General features: G+C 39.1%; 1 protein-coding gene across 5 annotated transcripts; it reads right to left on the bottom strand.

Annotated features, from left to right (window-relative positions):
- Positions 1 to 539: 539 nt before the first annotated feature.
- LOC120077932 lies at positions 540 to 12970 on the bottom strand. 5 transcript variants are annotated; one of them, XR_005481864.1, is made up of 9 exons: positions 11375 to 11670; positions 11040 to 11117; positions 10675 to 10742; positions 10446 to 10586; positions 10116 to 10157; positions 9682 to 9821; positions 1258 to 1332; positions 874 to 1031; positions 540 to 790 (listed from the first exon to the last, which is right to left on the bottom strand). XR_005481864.1 is itself a non-coding variant. In XM_039032048.1 (9 exons), the coding sequence occupies exons 2-8, from the start codon at positions 11108 to 11110 to the stop codon at positions 880 to 882; spliced, it is 663 nt and encodes a 220-aa protein (XP_038887976.1). In that variant the 5' UTR covers positions 11111 to 11117; positions 11375 to 11669; the 3' UTR covers positions 540 to 790; positions 874 to 879. The 5 variants fall into 5 exon arrangements, 4 of the variants coding, with proteins under 4 accessions (XP_038887976.1, XP_038887978.1, XP_038887975.1 ...); XM_039032048.1 differs by having other exon boundaries at positions 874 to 1005; positions 11375 to 11669; XM_039032050.1 differs by having other exon boundaries at positions 540 to 1031.
- Between the last annotated feature and the right edge of the window lie 6577 nt (positions 12971 to 19547).

Below are 19547 nucleotides of genomic sequence, written 5' to 3'. Positions count from 1 at the left end.
TAATTAGAAATTTAAAAAAAAAAAAAAGTCCAAGACCAAATCAATTTCATTTTGAAAAATTGCACTAGATATCTCAACTCTAACTAAATTGTACACTCCCAAACACAGATCTTTTTACTTGACTCAACTTAGCATCCCATACAATACTCTAACTTCTTAAATAATAATTATCAACTCTACTCTACTCTACACACCAAATGCCCAAGTGTTGACATGAGTGGCATCACGATTGAAAATTTTTTAGTATTAAAATAATGTAAAAAATTTTTCTTACTACTTCCATTTATTACTTGGCACAAAAGTAGCATTTAAAAATTATGTTGAATTCACTCAATAAATGAATAATAAATAAATAAACCATTTAATGGCATCACAAAATGAATGAGAAGAGTATGTACGACGATTTTTCTTCATTTAACTACTTAGGCAAAATCATTGAATTAGATGACAAATAATCTGAAACATTTAATTTTTTTTAAAAAATAAAATAATTGAAAATTAAAATGATTTAACATGATTCTCCCCAAGGTTTGCAAGGCTGTCTGTTTGAATGGACTAAACATTGCTATTCATTTCTCATTAATTAACAACATTTGACATGGCTTCAAAAATACAACATTGAACTTTACATACTTGTTTACATTGGATATTCACTAATGCAAAATTGGAGAAACTAAAAAATAACCATTTAATCTAAAAAAAATGTTCACAGATGAACCGAACAGTTCAACTTAAAGCCTTTAATGCCCCTGGAAGATGATATTGATCCAAGAGAAAACTCCAACTCCAACTATCAGACATTGGCTTAACTCATTAACTGCAGCAACTTATGAACATCTTATAGACAAATTCATTCAGAGTCAAAGTTGTTACCAGTCATCAAACAAGCTTCCATGCTTGATGCATAATTTCATCGTCTATATACGGTTGTAAGGACCACATTAAGCAATATGTTTCGAGTTCCCCAGAGGATGATTTGAGACTTAAACCTGAAATAATCTTCTCCTGCAACAATTTACAGTTTCGATAATCTGGAAGAAAGGGGGGGTGGGGAGGGGGGGAGGGATCATAAATCCAAGGAGTACAGCTCCAATATACAGTTGTAACAAAAAAATAAAAACGATACCATTGCCTATTAGTTAATTACAAACTGCAAACTGCAGGATCGAACTCCAACACTATGACTAAACGTGCGCTCTAGCCACCATGCCATGTGCATTGTATGTTCACTTGGAAAATAACAAAAATGGAAGTTACCTGCATTCTGTGGTTTTTCTTGACCATAACTTTGATGATCCCCATCAATAAAGCATATTCATTCGCATCAGGTTTCTGGATAAGAAAAGGCAGAAATTGATCAAACAGTAAATGATCCGACGACAATTTTAAGAGATTTTTATATAGATGACTCTTTCTTAGCCCCCTAAATGATTAACGACCCAATCCCACAAACAAATGAAATTTAACCTTATGCTTGCGTTACCACATTTTATAATGTATCACGTTAAGGATGACCATGTCTACATTTTATAATGTATCACGTTAGAGATGACAATGTTTATTGTAGCCCTAACGCGATGACATTTTATAACGTATCGCATTAGGGATGACCATGTTATCATAGCCCTAACGTGATAATCATGTCTATTGTGATCTTCATCTTTCTCCACTCAACCGCAATTCATGGGGAAAACACAACAAAGTGCGAGGAAAATGAACATTGTGATACACATGGTCATTGCATTAGGGATACATATAACCATCCCTAACGCGGTTATATATAAATTGCTGTTAGGGCATCCAAAAAAATAAGCCCACAAAAGCACCCCTTTCAACTTGAGTGGTATGAGGATTGAGAAAATTTCTAGTACTATATGACAACTAAGTAAGATGTTACCAAGGAATAATTACAAAAAAACTTTGAAACTAAAGTCCAGAGCGAAACATGAAACCTCACTAAGGACCAAACCTCACTAGGGTCACTTTCCAAACCTCTAAACACCCTATCTCTCTCCCTGAACATCCCACAATAAAGCACATACCCTAGCAAATCACAAAAAACAGCCTTTCTTTGATCGCCGCACTAACATCCCTCCGGCCAGCTATCAGAACATCAAACTCTTGCAAAAAGCAAATCCACACAGACCTAGTAAACTAACTGCCCTAAAGAAGGTGATTCAAGTCTTCCTCCACCTTATGACAAAAGTTACAACAAAAAAGGCCCATAAACGAGGCTATCTTCCTAGCCAACTGATCCAAAGTGTTCATTGGACCAAGTAAAACTTGTCATATAAGGAACTTGATTTTCTTTGGTATCTTAATCCTCCAAACCATATCAAAGACCGACTTATGAATAGGAGAGGGACCCAACAACAATCTAAAGTAGGACTTGCAAGAAAATCCATTGATAGGATTCGGACTCCAGACCTAAACATCCATTCTCCCCTCCCTAAAATTACATTCTTCCAACAAAGCCAGGAGAGAGGCAACCTCCGTCATCTCCTTATTGGATAAATGACGAAGAAACTTGAAAAAAAAGACACAAAGCTCCCCGACCAAACCAAAAAGTCAAGGATTGTACGATTTTTAAAGGAAGACAATTGATAAAGATAAGGAAATAGGGAACAAAGGGGACTAACCCCCACCTACTGATCTTCACGAAAGTAAGTGTCCTTACCATCCCCTACAATGCAACGGACGAAATAAGAATAAGAGAGAAGCTCAAAAGAAATATCTTTCCAAGGATTTCGGTGTATGCCTTTGACCCCCTTCTCCACCCACTCAAAGGGATGAGTGCCATGCTTACTCACAATAATCTTACGCCACAATCATTCGGGCTCAAGGGAAAAACGCCGAAGCCACTTAACCAACAAATCTTTGTTTCGAAGACTTAAATTACTAATCTCCAACCCAACCTTATTCATAAATCGCCCAACCACCTCCTAGCTAACCAAATGAGAACCCTTTCCTTCATCCACCCCATCCCATAGAAAGTCTCTGATGTACTTTTCCAGGCTTTTGCAAACCAAACTGGGAGCTCGAAACAGAGAAAAGTAGTAAACAGGAATGTCACTCAGCACATATTTGATCAAGAGTTAGTCTGCGAGCCTTGGAAAAGAAACCTTTCTTCCAAGAGGCTAACCTTTTATAAATTTTCTCAGAAATGCAATTCCAAAAAGACAAAGCCCTTGGATTACCCCCCCCCCCCCAGGGAAGGCCAAAATAAAAGACAGGAAGGGTCCCAACCTCGCAATCGATCACATTTGTCCACCTTCCAAGTTTATCCTGGTTGCAATTAATACCCAAGATTTGGCACTTACTTTCCTTAATTTTAAAGCCGGACATAGCCTCGAAAAAACCCACCATATTGACTAAGGACTAGGAAGGAATCCTCGTTATCAGAACAAAACAACATCGTATCATCAACAAACTGCAGATGAGACAAGGCAACCTCGTCATAACCAACCTTGAAAGGGTCAATGATATTTCCTTGCACACCCCTTAAGATTAGAAGACTTAAGACATCCATGACAATTAAGAACAAGAAGGGAGACAGAGGGTCCCCTTGTCTTAAACCTCTAGATGTCTTAATTGATCCCTTAGGAGTTCCATTAATGAGGATAGAATAATGCACATTTCTAATACAACCCCGCATCCACATTCTCCATTTATACCCAAAATCTTTCTTCTCCATCACCTCATCCTAAAAGTCCCAATCAACATGATCGTAGCCCTTCTCGAAGTCAAGTTTGAGGATGACTCCTACTTTCTAGCTCTATAGTCCTCAACGGCTTTGTTGGCTATAAGAGCCTGATCAAGGATCCGCCTCCCAGCTAAGAAAGTGTAAGCTTCTCGTTCCCTACACACAGAAAAACTAACAACCACCACACAAAAAAACAGAGAGAAAAGAGAATAATGAAGAACACAAAGATCCTTTGCTCTTTATTTATCTATCAACTTCTTCTTTTGGCCTCTCAAGAACATTCCGCAGCCTCCCTCTACAATCACTCCCCAAAATACACCAACACTCTCCCCAAAATATCTCTCGTCTGCTGAACTAAAAGAAGAAAGACAACAAGGACCTCCCCAACACCTTAGAGAGAGCTGGACACTTCTCTCCTCACCAAAGCCTACACAGCTTTCAGCAAATCCTTCCTGCCTTCTCCCGTACGATCCCTGTCCCTTATAACGACCTCGTGGTCCCCCTCTCCTTTTCCTCCCACATTCTTTTCCTTGTCTTCTTTGGATATTAGATCATTTCTCTTTTTACCCCTTCTTTTGTAAGTGTAGATAATTTGTGGCCTTACAATACCTCCCTTCTCGAAAAGAACTTTGTCCTCAAGGTTGAAACGTGGAAACTGTTGGTTCATGGCCCGAACATCTTCCCAGGCTGCTTCATTATCCGACATTCCCTTCCATTTGACCAGCCACTCATTTGTTGCAAGATCGCCATTCCATCTCACTCCAAGTACAGTCTCCGGGGTCGTTTGCAGCTCAAACTTCTCGGTCAACATGGGTGGATGTCGTTGTATCTGATGGCCTTGTCCTAGTTTCTTCTTAAGCTGCGATATATGGAACATGTTGTGTATTTCAGCTTCGGCTGGCAAGGCTAGTCTATATGCAACTTCCCCCACTCGTTCAATTACTCTGTAAGGACCATAGAACCTCGGTGCTAGCTTCTCACTCCTTCTCGCCAATGATTTCTATCTATAGGGCCTTAATTTCAAGTAAACTTCTTCTCCAACTTCAAAACTCAGTTCTCTTCTATGTTTATCAGCCTGCTTTTTCATCCGGTTTTGAGCAATGGCCAAATTCTCCTTTAATGCACTGAGAGCCAAATCACGTTCTTGTAATTGTTGCTCCACCGCATTGTTAAAGGTTTCCTATCTCCATACGTGATTAGAGGTGGTGGAGGCCTACTGTAGACTCCCTGATATGGGGTTGTCTTGATCGAGACATGGAAGGTCGTATTGTATCACAATTCAGCCCACGCTATCCATTTGTTCCATTTCCTTGGCTGTTCATTACAAAAGCAGCGTAAGTAGATCTCCAAGCAGCGGTTCACCCTCTCCGTTTGTCCGTCCGTTTGAGGATGGAATGACGTACTCCTTTTCAATTTAGTCCCCATAGTAGTAAACATCTCCTTCCAGAAGTTACTCAAGAAGATTTTATCTCTGTCCATCAAAATGGATAAAAGGAACTCCATGGTGTCGCACTACTTCTTGAATAAATATATCAGCTACTTGCTTGGCCGAGAAGGGATGTTTGAAAGGTGTGAAATGTGCATACTTGCTCAAGTGGTCCACTACTACCATTATGACATCAAAACCTTCGGCCTTTGGTAACCCCTCCATGAAATCCATGCTCCAATCCTCCAAAATCAAGTAGGGAATAGGAAGGGGACTGTAGCAAACCTGCTGGTGTTAGAGTCTCATATTTGTTTCTTTGGCATATTTCGCAACCTTCTACATATCTCTTCACATCAGATTTCATCCCTTGCCAATATAGTTCTCCACTCATTCTTTTGTAGGTCCTCAGGAAACCGGAATGCCCTCCTAGCATTAAGTCATGGAATGTGTGAAGTAGTGAGGGAATTAGACTAGACCTTCGAGAGAGCACCAATCTATCCTTATAGGTTAATCTATCATGTTGCCATTTATACTTTGACTTCCCCTCGAGATTGTCCTTCAGTATGGTGATGATCTTCTGGAGTTCCTCATCTTCCTCCACCTCCTTCAATACCACTTCAATGTCTATGATGGTTGGAGCTGATAAAACACTTAACTCCACTTGAGCTGGCACCCTTGACAAGGCGTCTGCCGCTTTGTTTTGTAACCCCGGCTAGTATAAGATCTCAAAGTCGTATCCAAGCAGCTTGGTTAGACACCGTTGGAATTGGGGCTGCACTTCTCGTTGCTCGATCAAGAACTTTGATGCCTTTTGGTCTGAAATTACTGTGAATTTGCTTCCCAACAAGTAATGTCTCCATTTCTGCACTGCTAGGACAACTGCCATAAGCTCTTTCTCATAGATGGACTTTCCTTAGGCTCTAGTCGAAAGTTTTTGACTGAAGTAGGCTATAGGCTTCGAGTCCTGTGATAAGACAACCCCTAAACCAGTTCTTGATGCGTCTGTTTCTATCAAGCCTTTGGAGAAGTCCGGAAGAGCTAGGATCGGGGCTGTCACCATGGCTTGTTTCAAATTTTCAAAATCCTGATTGGCTTCTTCATTCCATTTGAACGAGTTCTTCTGAAGAAGTTTGGTAAGTGGAGCTGCGATGATTCCATACCCTTGAACAAATCGCCTATAGTACCTTGTAAGCCCCAGAAATCCCCTTAATTCAGATACATTTTGCGGTTGTGGCCACTCCCTGATGACTTTGACCTTCCCATCATCAACTTCTACTCCCACGGCTGATATCCAGTGGCCTAGGTATTGGACCCTGGTTTGGCAAAAAGTACATTTCTTCTGATTTGCAAACAACTTATGGTCTCTAAGGACATTGAACACCACTCCCAAGTGTGTCTCGTGTGTTGAAATGTCAGGACTGTACACCAATATATCGTCAAAGAAAACTAGTACAAATTTACGAAGGAAAGGTCGAAAAACCTGGTTCATCAATGATTGGAAGGTGGCTGGTGCATTTGTGAGTCCGAACGGCATAACAAGGAATTCATAGTGACCTTCATGAGTCTTGAAGGCTGTCTTCTCAATGTCCCTCTCATTCATTCTGATCTGATGGTACCCCGACCTCAAATCCAACTTGGAATAGACCGCCGATCCATGTAGCTCATCTAACAACTCCTCAATTATCGGTATAGGGAACTTGTCGGCCACCGTTGCTTGATTTAGCTTCCGATAATCAACACAGAATCTCCATCCACCATCTTTCTTCTTCACTAACAGGACAGGACTGGAGTATGGACTGTGGCTTGGGCGAATAATTCTGGCCTTGAGCATTTCTTCTACCAACTTCTCAATCTCTTCTTTTTGGTTGTGACCGTACTTGTATGGCCTCACATTGATTGGTTTCTGGTCAACACTCATCAAAATGCGATGGTCCACGGCTCTTTTAGGGGGAAGTGTTGTTAACTCTTCAAATATATCCACATTCTGCTCGAGTAGGGCTCGAATCATGACCGGAAGTTCCCCGGACTCTTCGACTTCTTCCTTTTCCTCATTCCCTTCCTCACTAGCGCATTCATAGTTCTGAAATTCCACCAGGAATCCCTGGTCTTCCTCCTCCCAAGATTTTGTTAGCACCTTGAATGAGACCTCTGCTTTGGTCAGAGATGGATCACCCTTTAACATGACGTGCGAATTCCCTGCCAAAAACGACATGGTCAGTGATGGCCAATGGACTCCCATAAAACCAGTTGTGCATAACCAGGCAATCCCTAACACCACGTCCATCTGCCCCAAATCGATCGCCAAGAAATCTGCCTTAACATTCAGGTTGGGGAGCTTCAGTTCAGTTGCCTTGCATACTCCCTCCCCTCTTATAGCCGCTCCATTGCCGATCACCACTGAGAAACTCTTCTTATTCATTGGTAATTCCAGCTCATCCACTAACCTTCGATGCACGGAATTGTGTGTTGCTCCTCGATTAGCACCACTACTTCTTTCCCCCTCATCTTCCCTTTCAACTTCGTCATACCTCGGACGTATAGGCCGTACATTGATCTCAAGGCTATTTCGGTGGTTTCCTCTGTTTCCGGCTCTTCTTCTTCCCGTAACTTTTCCCTTTCCTCCTCTTCTCTTGTTGTCTCTTCTCTTTCATTGGTGATAAACAACATCAACTCTCGATTTTCCTTAGTCTTGCATCGATGCCCTGGTCCATATTTCTCATTACACCGGAAGCAGAGTCCCTTGTCCAACCGTTCTCGGAACTCACTATCGGAGAGGCGTTTCATGGGTGGATCCTTCTTTATGAAGTTGTTTTTCACAAGCAAGGTGATCCGTTTGGTCCCCTGCACTTCCAAGGCTTTCCCGCTCTTCCTTTCCATCGTCAGTCTCTCCTTCACGTGGACTTCTTTTTTGCCAGGCCCAACTACCCCCAGATCAGCTAAGGCCAACTTCAGGGCCACATTCCGGTCGCTCACCAGCTGGGCTACGTGCATACATTCCTCTAGCGTAATCGGCTTTCTACTAATGACTTCGGCCCTCAACATTGGTTCCAGCCCATTTATGAAGGCATCTTTGAGAACTTCTTCGGCCAAATCGGGTAGGGGTTCCGAATAGGTAACGAACTTCTTCACGTAGTCTGAATATGAGCCATCTTGCTTTATTCTCAGCAACCTCGCGCCTAAACTTCCTTCTCCGGTGGGTTTGTAATATTCGAACATTCTTCTTTTCAGCTCCTCCTAAGTATTGATGGGTCTCCGGTTGTGGCTCCATCGGAACCAATCGACTTCCTCTGGCCCAAAACTAATGACTGCGACCTTCACCTTCTCCTGATCGGATAACTCGTGGATTTCGAAGTAGTGCTCTTCCCTGTACACCCACGATTCCGGGTTCTCTCCAGTGAAAACAGGTGTTTCTAACCTTTTGTATTTGCCTTGTCGGATCCCCCTCCCTGCCAATTGCTGGGGGTTAAATCGGCTTCATCTACCTTCCCTTCATTTCATCCTTTGACCATCAGATGCACCCGACTCTTCGGCTTTCCGAGCGGCATTACCTCCCTCATCTCCTCTGTCAGCTTCTCTATATTTTTGCAAAGCCCTAGCAACATTTCCTTCATTTTGGAGACTTCTCTCTCATTCTTTTCCATCCTTTCTTCTATTTGTTTCTGAGCCATCGCGCGGTACGCCCTAGGATGAAGCGACTCTGATACCACTTGTAAGCTTCTCGTTCCCTGCACACAGAAAAACTAACAACCACCACAAAAAAAAAAAAAACAGAGAGAAGAGAATAATGAAGAAACACAAAGATCCTTTGCTCTTTATTTATCTATCAACTTCTTCTTTTGGCCTCTCAAAGAACATTCCGCAACCTCCTCTAACAATCACTCCCCAAACTATACCAACACTCTCCCCAAAATATCTCTCGTCTGCTGACCTAAAAGAAGAAATACAACAAGGACCTCCCCAGCACCTTAGAGAGAGCTGGGCACTTCTCTCCTCACCAAAGCCTACACAGCTTTCAAGCACATCCTTCCTGCCTTCTCCCGTACGATCCCTGTCCCTTATAACGACCTCGTGGTCCCCCTCTCCTTTTCCTCCCACATTCTTTTCCTTGTCTTCTTTGGATTTAGATCATTTCCCTTTTTACCCCTTCTTTTGTAAGTGTAGATAATTTGTGGCCTTACAGAAAGCTCCCTACAACTTAGCAATAGTCGAATAGAGCACTCTCTTGAGACGATTAGCAAGAACCTTAGCCAGAATCTTATAGACACTAGTGATAAGATTGATGGGTCTAAACTTCTTCACCCTACTAGCATTCTCCTTATTAGGAATGAGACACACAAATGTTTCATCTATAGAACGAATCAATATGCCTCTCTCAAAGATTAGATTCCATATGTTTGTAGGGGTGGGTCATCAATCAGAAAAGTGCCCGTGAAAGGGTCATCGTACAAAAAACTCCAATTTCAACATCCAAGTAACAATATACAAAAATTTAAAGGAAAAATAATTATAAAGCTTTACAGAAAACATAAAGAAAATGGAAGTTGCAGTTTGCCTTATTAGGAACAGTTGCTTCATCTTCATTGAATTCTAGATCTTCATCTGACACTGTTGAACTGCATGGGGGATTTTCAGTTTCCAGTGCAATATTTACATCATTGAGTAGGCGCTCGAGTTTGTCAATTATGCTCCTTGCTGTTTGTTCCCATGGAATAATTAGATATCAATATGAGATAAAGATAATGTACCCAAAGTACTACCATACATGATGCCGAACAAGAAAATATCTTTCTATGAGAATAAGTCTCGTTAACAACAAAGAGGAAAAGAATGTGCAACAGAACATAGGGCCAAAGAATTTCCACAAAAGCTGTGCAAGGCATACCGAAATCAAGAACAAATATGTGAAGTTATCGTTACAAAACATATATGGTTACAGAATGTAATAGATAGCAACAGTTTCAACCTTGATAGAGAATTTTTATTTACCTTTTTTTAAATGATCATCCAGTCCAACCCGACATGAATGCACTACATATGTGAAAAAGAAATTGTAGTTAGACCACAAAAATGGATAAGGAAGATAACGGGGCATCAATGACAAATAAAAGGAAAAGTAAAGAGCAAACTATATCACTTTAAGCTATTGTTTAATTACGAAGTAATGGATGCATCTAATGGAAATAACACATTCTGAGATACAGAAGGACAGGAATGTGAAGAAAATTGAGACTACCCTTTCACTTATTTGTAAAACACAAGACAACAACTTCACCAATACAAGCATTGAATTTACAACAAACTTAAAGTTAAACATACACTTCTTTGTACTTTGCACGGCATCATGAGTATTGATGCATCCAGCCTCAATGTATGATCTAAGACTCTCCGTATTGTTCGTTTCAATGACATTCTCAATCAACTTTGATGTTCTATTTATCGCAGGTCGCCGAAGAAGCTCTGCAAGGGTTAAAACAAATCACTACACAACACTTCATCCAAACAGTAGAAGAAATGTCAAGAACTATATCAGATGCAGGACACAAACCAAGCCCTTGCTGAATGCCAGAAAGCAACTGACTTCCTAAGGTTCCCAATTCCTCAAGCTTTGCAACACTAGAAAATTAATGATATTAAACGTTTAATTCCAATCAAGTCGAACAAAATAAGAAAAAGGCTGTACAAAGCTAAGTCATGCACAAGAGGTTCCTTATTATGTGAAGCAACATGACATAAGTTTGAGTAATCTGAACTGATTACAGATAAGATCTTCTAAACCAGCCAATATACCAATAAGTACAGAGTTGACAATTTTCTTTCCTGAAAGATCTTTAAAAGCAATTGAGAAATGGCAGCAGACTCTTCGTTCAGTGTTATCTTATAAAACTAAGTGAAAAAATGGGTCTAAATTACCTAGCCATGAACTCTTTAAAAATCTCAAAAATCTTCTCTTTTGAGTCGAGATCAAATTTAACTTCTTCCATCTCAATTCTGCAAGAGAATTAATGTAGAGATGTTAAATCACTCTAAATCCAAAAGTTTTAAGTCATTAAGTTGAGGTTTATCTGAATCTTTAGATGTATTCTCAACACTCCACCTTATATTTGGATTTGAATATTAATTCATTTCATAAAGTCCAACGACTCGACTTTCTAAGACCAAAGCATCATGGGTAAATAAATTTCAGGCCAAAAACTTAATGGTATTCAAAATCAACTAAGAAAACTCGAACGAGCCCAAAACCTTACTTTGGCACAACACTTGAAGCGGCGGCGAATGTGACCGGAGACGTTCAAGGGCGGCGGCGCGGTAGCAGCTGCAAGCAGTAACCTACAGAGAGCGCCAGTGCCGAGAGAGAGAGAGAAGACGAAAGCGAGAGAAATAGAAACCCACACCCCGGTGTCGCTGCAACCGTCGGAGACGGGAGATTGGCCGGCGATGGAAGGCGGGCGACAGCCGGAAGACCGACTCACTGGCGGCGGTGCTAATTGAGGGCGAGAGAAAAAGAAGATTATGATTTTTTTTTTAAGCGTGGCCCTGAAAAAAGTTTTTTTTTTTTTTTTTTAATGGAATGAAAAGTAGCATTTTGCTTGCATTCTCCTTCGATTAGAAAACCATCCGTACATTGTGATTTATAAGTTTTGTTGATATTTGATACTCGATCCTCGATCTTCTATACTTGATGCTTGATGCCCTACGCTCTATATTATATACTAGCTACATGCTACTCGATCCTTGATACTTAATGCTTTACGCTCTATGTTTTATGTTTTATGTTATATGTTCTATGCTATATACTAGCTACATGCTACTCAATCCTCAACACTTTATGGTCTATTTTGTACATTCTATGCTCAATTTAGAAATTTGCTTGATGCTCAATGCTCGATGTTCTAATGCTCATACTCCATGTTTGATGCTCAATGCAAAGAAACGAAAAAAAGAAAAAAAGTAGTAGAAGAAGAAGAAACATAGAAAAAATGGGAAAAAAATAATGCATAAAAAAGAACAAAAAAAAAATAAAATGGAAGATGAAATGTAGGGAAAAAAAGCGGAAAAAAGAATCGTAAAAAAAAAAAGGAAAAATGAAGAAGAAGAAACTTAGAAAAACGAAAAAAAAATGCTACAAAACAAAGAAAATAAAAGAGGAATGCATTTAGGGTTAAAGCGTTAATTTCACACAATGATGATATAAGCAGAAGGCCAGAATTTGGTTAGTCTGTTGGGAACACATAGAGTTTCATTTTGACTCTGGTTTGTCCGTAATCGCTGCTGAACTGAATCTGTAAAACTGACTGGTTTTTCATTCTATCACTCAAGTGTTGATCTCTTACATGTAAAAGTATTGGTGGGTAGTGAATATTTGTATGACTGATTTGGATTCTTTTTCCTCAAATTTATCATAATAAGAGAAGTTAACAAGGGTAGATTCCTCACAAGTCCCATGGTTTTTATTCTTTACATCGGAAGGGTTTTCCACGTCGAATTCGTGTGTGAGCTCTTTGTTTTTAGTCTTCCAAAATTTTATGGCTTATTGCTATCCATTATTAATTGATTGCTTGATGATTATTTAGTATTTATTTGTGGTATTTTGGAGTACAATAATTTGATTGATTGTCTTGAAGAGGATCCCAGTAGATTGATGATATATTGTTTGGGTCCTATCACTCATTGTCCTTGTGGCAATTAACACACCAACCAGGGGCCGAAACAATCCAAAGGCTTTGCTGAAAAATCTTAAAAAGCAATTGAGAAATGGCAGCAAACTCTTCGTTCGGTGTTATCTTATAAAACTAAGGGAAAAAATGAGGCGAAATTACCTAGCCATGAACTCTTTAAAAATCTCAAAAGCATTCTCTTTTGACTCGCGATCAACTTTAACTTCTTCCATTTCAATTCTGCAAGAGAATTAATGTAACGGTGATTAGCTCTAAATTCAAAAGTTTTTAAGTCATTAAGTTTAGATTTATTTGAATCTTTAGGTGTATTCTCAACACTCCACCTTATATTTGAGTTTGAATATTAATTCATTTCATAAAGTCCAACGACTCGACTTTTTAAGACCAAAGCATCATTGGTAAATAATTTTCAGGCAAAAAACTTAATAGATTCAAGAGAAATTAAGGAAACTCAAACAAGCCCAAAATCTTGGGGTATGTTTGGATTGACTTGAGAAAAAATATTTTTCAAAATACTCATTTTTATTTAAACACTTTTGCTAAAAATAGATTCAAATAAACTTGGAACGCTATTTTGAGATTGCCAAATACTTCAAATTCTTTCAAAATAAATAATTTTCAAATAAACACTTGAAAATATATTCCAAACATACCCTTACTCTGTCACACACTTGAATCGACGACGAATGTGACTGGAGATGTGTAAGGGCGACGGCGCGGTAGCAACTGCAAGTAGTAACCTATAGAGAGTGCAAGTGCAAAGAGAGAGAAAAAAAAGAAACCCAGTCGACAGTGTAGCTACAATCGGCGGAGATGGGGAGATTGGTCGGCGATGGAAGGCGGATGATAGCTGAAGGACCAACTCACTAGCTGTCACACCCCGCCCCCAGACTACCTTCTCAGCCTGGAAGAGGAATGCGATTGCAGCAGTTATCAACCCTTGAGCTGACACTTACTGCCTAATGATTCTTGCGGAATAACTCTGATACCATACTATAACTTATACACAGCGAAATGATTAAGTCAAGGAGATAAACTATAACAGATTAAGTAGGCCCATCTTTTATTATGATAGTGATATAACGTTTATACAACTTAAGGATTTAACAATAAAGTTTACAACGACAACCGTAAAAACTCTCCGGAAGTGTAATTGGGGCACGTGGCAGGGTTTGACCTTAGCAGCACCCTGGAACTCCTCATCTTCCGCTACCTGGAGGGGATTAAGAAAACATTTTGAAGAGTGTGAGCTACTAAGCTCAGTGAGTGGTTCTTTTAAGATGAAATTCATTTTGAAAATCATCATTTTTGGGAAATCAATCACATGCCAACATTCGCATTATAACTCATGCACAGTCAAAGATATAATATGCAACCAGTAATCTTTATCCCAAAAGCTCCACGTAGCATGCATATCATATCATCAATCAATACAATCATCTATGGAAACCTTCCTATGACCCCAATTCCGCCAATGTACACATCGACCATTTTATTTATCCCGCTAGTCATGCTTAGGTACTTGACCATATTTCCCGCCGATCATCACCGACTATTATTTCCTGCCGACCGAAGCCTACCATATTTTTCCCGCCAAGCACCTTTTGTTAAGCATGCTAATTATATCCCGGGCATAATCTCAGTTTTCATAGTCACACACAAACAATATCATAGCAATCATCCTATCACCAAAAACATGTATTTTGTATCTGCAAATGCATATATTTCAATATCAGAGTATAAACTAAGTGAATACTCATAATATGCATTTATTATCAACACTGTATAAACACACAATATTCTTTATTTATCAAAGCAACATAACACTCATGATATATCGAAACTATAACGCTATAACACTCACACTATGTGTTAATTATCAACGCTATAACACTCACGATATATCAAAACTATAATGCTATAACACTCACACTATGTGTTAATTATCAAAGCTATAACACTCACACTATGTTAATTATCAAAACTATAACACTCACAACATATGTTAACTATCAAAACTATAACACTCATGATATATATTAACTATCAAAACTATAACTCACCTTAATTGCTTAGGAGCCTTTCTAATAGTTCCCTTTTCTACCTCGGGCTTTCCTTTTACCCCTATAATCCAGATCTAACTTACAGCTTAGATTACTCATAGTTTTAAACCTTATTTTAAGATATTTTCTTCTACAAAACTATTCTAAAATGTCTCAAGAAGCTTACCATAAAATCTTAGCTCATAACTCTTCATGGTTTAGCCGGAATCATCCAAACATCAAGACTAGCCCAGCTTACCCGATAGCTCGACCCCTCTGTCTTTTTCTCATTTTCCAGCCTAATTCCTTAGAGCTTATTCTCCGGTAACCTCACCATGAACACTAGACTCTCTTATCTTTCAGATGGCTTTGGAATTAAATCAAACGCTCGAGTAAATTGGGAGATCTTCTCGTCTCAAGTTGATGCATTCTCCTCCACCCTTACTATCCAATGCACTCTACTCTCCCCTTCTTTTTACGAATTTTATGATTTGTGATTTGAAAATGAAATCCCAAAGGCTCTATTTATAGGCGTCCAAGCCTCCTATGGTGTTGATACCACCTACTTGGTTGCATGGCCAAATTTTTAATCCTCCCTTTATCAACGTAAGCTGACTTCACCTTGGTTCAATGTGTTCTTCCCAAACGCATCCAACACAATTTCTTAGGGTTTAAGAATTTCTCTTAATCGGACACCTAAATTTTAATTGACGTTTGCCCTTACGTCTTCAAGCTTTGTTTGTATTCAATTTAGGGTTTTCAATGCATAATCTATAAGATCGTGGCCAAATTCAACAAATAAATGCCTGTCTGTTCGATGCACAGGCGGTTTCCTTTGATCGCGTGAGCGTGACGTTCGAATGAGGCGTTCAGGCTGCTCTCGCTCTCTCCCACTTTCGCTCTTCTTCAATCTCGCTCTCTCTCCCATTCTCTCGCTCAAATCAATCTCACTCTCTCCCATTCTCTCGCTGCCTCACTCTCGTTGATGTTGCTCTCTCCACTCTCATTCTTTCCATTCTCGTTAGCTATTGTGAATATGGTTTATCTTCGTGCAACTTCCACACGAATTTTCCCAAATAATTTTCTATATTTTCCTCAGTTCTTCAATCCTTTCTTCACTATTCAGAAGTTAAGTCTTCAAGGTTTTCTCTTCTTTTTATCCTTTTAGGGTCCTCTCTACTCGTACTCCAGGATCAAATATGGTTATCGTAACTTTAATACCTAACCATTATAGTTTACATTCTTACTAATTGTTGATCCACAGAAGGTGACAATTATTACAGTTATTATGACAATTGTAAAATTATTAGATTATTTACATAACATAGGATTTAAATTTCTCCTAATTAACCCCTTAATCACTTACTTAAGTAGGAAAATGGAGATCCGAGTTTCACACTAGTGGCAGCGCTAATTGAGGGCGAGAGAAAAAGAAGAAGATGATTTTCAATGAGGTTTCTAAAGAAAACTTATTTTAGTTATTATTAATACCTTTTTCTTGGGGAGAAAAATATATTTTCATTCCCTAAGTTTTGGATCTAGTTTAAGTTATAAAATGTTACACATTTACGTTAATTTTTTAATTTGGTTTGAATTTAGTATATAAACTTAAAAAGGTTACATTTCTATTATTATGATTTGAATTTTGTTTCAAGTTGGTCTTTATGTTTGAACACTCAATTTTTAATTAAATACCCACTTTTAATCATTACTGATTCCCTCAATTAATTTGAACAATTCAAATTAATCCAAAATTTATTCTCATTAAATCCCTATTGAGCTACAGAGGGGACCTCATAGACTTATACTTTGAAGCTCCCATGATACTTAAATAATTAATCAAACTCCCTTAATTAAATTATTCAACATTTATTAATTGTCGGCACTCCACTAAAGACCGAAAACTACACTCTTCGCACTATAAATATATTTCTGTGTTTATTGGATATAACCGGTCAACAATGCAATGACCTTTCACAAATTGTTTGTAAGTATAGCTGAGCCAAAATTATCGTTTGCCTCTATAGTTACATCTAACTTCTTAAGTACCCCTGATCCCTCTAATGAACAATAAGTCATAGTTCAACTATGACCAAATCCCTCTCAGGTCAAGAGAGGGTGTGACCACATTGTTCAAGCCTCGGAATCGGCCCTTAAGAAAGCAATTTATTTACTTACCCCGACATCAAGGAAGAAGTGAATTTCATCTTGTGTAGTTGTGTTCCTAGCTCCTCAATCAAACGAATCCCCAAAATGGTAGGAATATTAAGTCAGCGATCTGGCCACTCTTACTTATGCAAATCAAAGTATCGCCTTCATAGGCAGAAGTTCACATCTCCCTTAGGATTCAGGTCATGTCACTTATGGTCATCCTAGTGAAATGTAAGTCTCTACTATTAACGACGTTATATAATGAGACTAGTCATTTCGTGGTCCAGTCTTATATAAACTCTTTGTATAGGATACCCCCGCTCACATGTCTCCATATGAATGATTAAGATCAGATCATTTGTAGCATTTTACAACACTTGTAACATCTATAAAGTGGGCCGTATCTGTAATGTCAACAGGAAAAGGTACCCAGCCTTATCCATCTACTACAGACCGTTTAGGTTATCATTTAAACATGATCCATCTGTATGTTCTTACATACATGTTTAAATTGTTGGGGTTGATGCCCTAAAGTCTCATGTCCTGTAGTTTGTAAACAGTTTGTACAAATGCTTGTATTGTATAATATATGATATTTACTTCACATCTTGATTTTGCTCAGTTCTATGTTTTATTTACTTTACCACAAACCAATAAACATAAAATCCCTGGTTATCTGTATGTAACTTAAGCATGTATGTGGTGACATACAAGTGGATCATGTCTTGAGTGATAACCTAAATGGTCTGTAGTATATGGATATAGGAGGGAAATCTTATCCTGGTAACGTTAAGGATGTGGCCCGCTTTGTGGAATGGTCACAAGTGTTGTGACTTGTCAAAGATGATCTGATCCTGATCATTCATGTAGGGGACATGCGGGCGGGGGTGTTCTATTACAAAGAGTTTCTATAAGACCTGACCACGAAGTGTTAACATCTCGTTATATAACACCGTTCATGACAGAGACTTTACTTCACTAGGATGACCATAGGTAACATGACCTTAATCCTGAGTGAGTTGGGAACTCCTGCCATTGAGGGTGGTTCTTTGATTTGTATGGGTGCGAGTGGCCAGGTCGGCGATTCAAACCTACCATTTTGGGGATTCGTCTGATTTGGGAGCTGGAAATTTAGCTACACAAGATGGAATTCACTCTTTCCCCGAGACAGGGGTAAGTAGATAGATAGCTCCCTTAAGGGCTGATTCCAAGGCTTGAACGATGTGGCACCACACACCTTCTCTTGGCCCGAGAGGTGTTCACACGTAGTTGGACTATGTTGTATTGTTCATTAGAAGAATCAGTGGCACTTAAGGAGTTAGATGCAACTACAGGGGAAAAACGATAAATTGGCCCAACTGTACTTACGAGCATCTGTGAAGGGTCATCGTACTCATGATTGGTTATATCTGACGGACACAAAAATATATCTGTGGTAAGAAGAGTTCAGTTGTTGGTCTCTAGTGGAATGCCTGATAGTTAATGGATGGTAGATCTCGTGGCTAAAGAGTTTAGACAGCTATTCACGTACCGTTGGAGCTTCGAGCCACAGGTCCATTAGGTCCCTTGGGTAGCTTGGATAAAGTCGAGAATCAGTGTTTGGGTTAGTTTGAAATGTTCAAATTGACAAGAGGAAGTTCGATTATATATGATATAATTGAACTGGTTAATTATATATGACATAATTGGCTAAATGTATGAGATACATTTTTTGGAGGAAATTAGATATAAATATGATTTATATCAAGTGGAAGAGAAATTACTATAGTAGATATGTGATATTAAACTATAGGGTAAGAATATAATATGACTATATTTATTAATTATTATATTGGTTAAATATATGATAATTTGTCGAAAATCTCTCCTTGGTCGTGCGTTAGCGGGAGAATTCGAAGTCGGTTATTGTAACTAAAGAATAAAATGAAAATTTGTTTCATTTTGCAAGAAGTTCGAAAATTTGCAATTGGTGTGAAAACGTAACAATCGCCTAGCTTAAGAGCCTATACGATAGTTGCTCATCGTCTAAACGATCGCACACCAGTGCCTAAACGATCATGCCCGTCTCTAAACGATCATTTAGCTTTCCTAAACGATCGCATAGCGTGCCGCATTTTCTAAATGATCGTCTACCTTTTATTAAACGATCGCTTAGTAAAACCTACACGATTGTGTAGCTTCTTCTAAACGATAAACACACAGCTATGCGATAGATCTTTCTTTCCCACTTGCTTATCGTCTACACGATTTTTCTCCGACCTACCAAATTCACCAAAGACCACACTTTGGATTCTCACTCCGAGAATGCCAAGGGCTCCATTTGGTGGTGTCGTCCCCGCTGCTGTTCACTTGTTTGTGACTGTTCGTGTTGCTGCCGTTCATATAGACGATCGTGCTGCTGTAGCTGACTAGTTTGTTGGGCGATAGGGCTCTCGTAGAGGTTCTTCCGCTGCTTTTGAGTTCAACATTTGAAGAGGGTCTTCAACTGGTATGAGAACTCTTTCCCTTGTATTTTAGTGTTCAAAGCATGCCGTTAATTAGTATAAATT

Source organism: Benincasa hispida, chromosome 5 (genome assembly GCF_009727055.1).
Source record: "Benincasa hispida cultivar B227 chromosome 5, ASM972705v1, whole genome shotgun sequence".
Taxonomy (NCBI): domain Eukaryota; kingdom Viridiplantae; phylum Streptophyta; class Magnoliopsida; order Cucurbitales; family Cucurbitaceae; genus Benincasa; species Benincasa hispida.
Note: the sequence above shows the minus strand (reverse complement) of the source record. Positions and strands in the feature narration are given on the sequence as shown.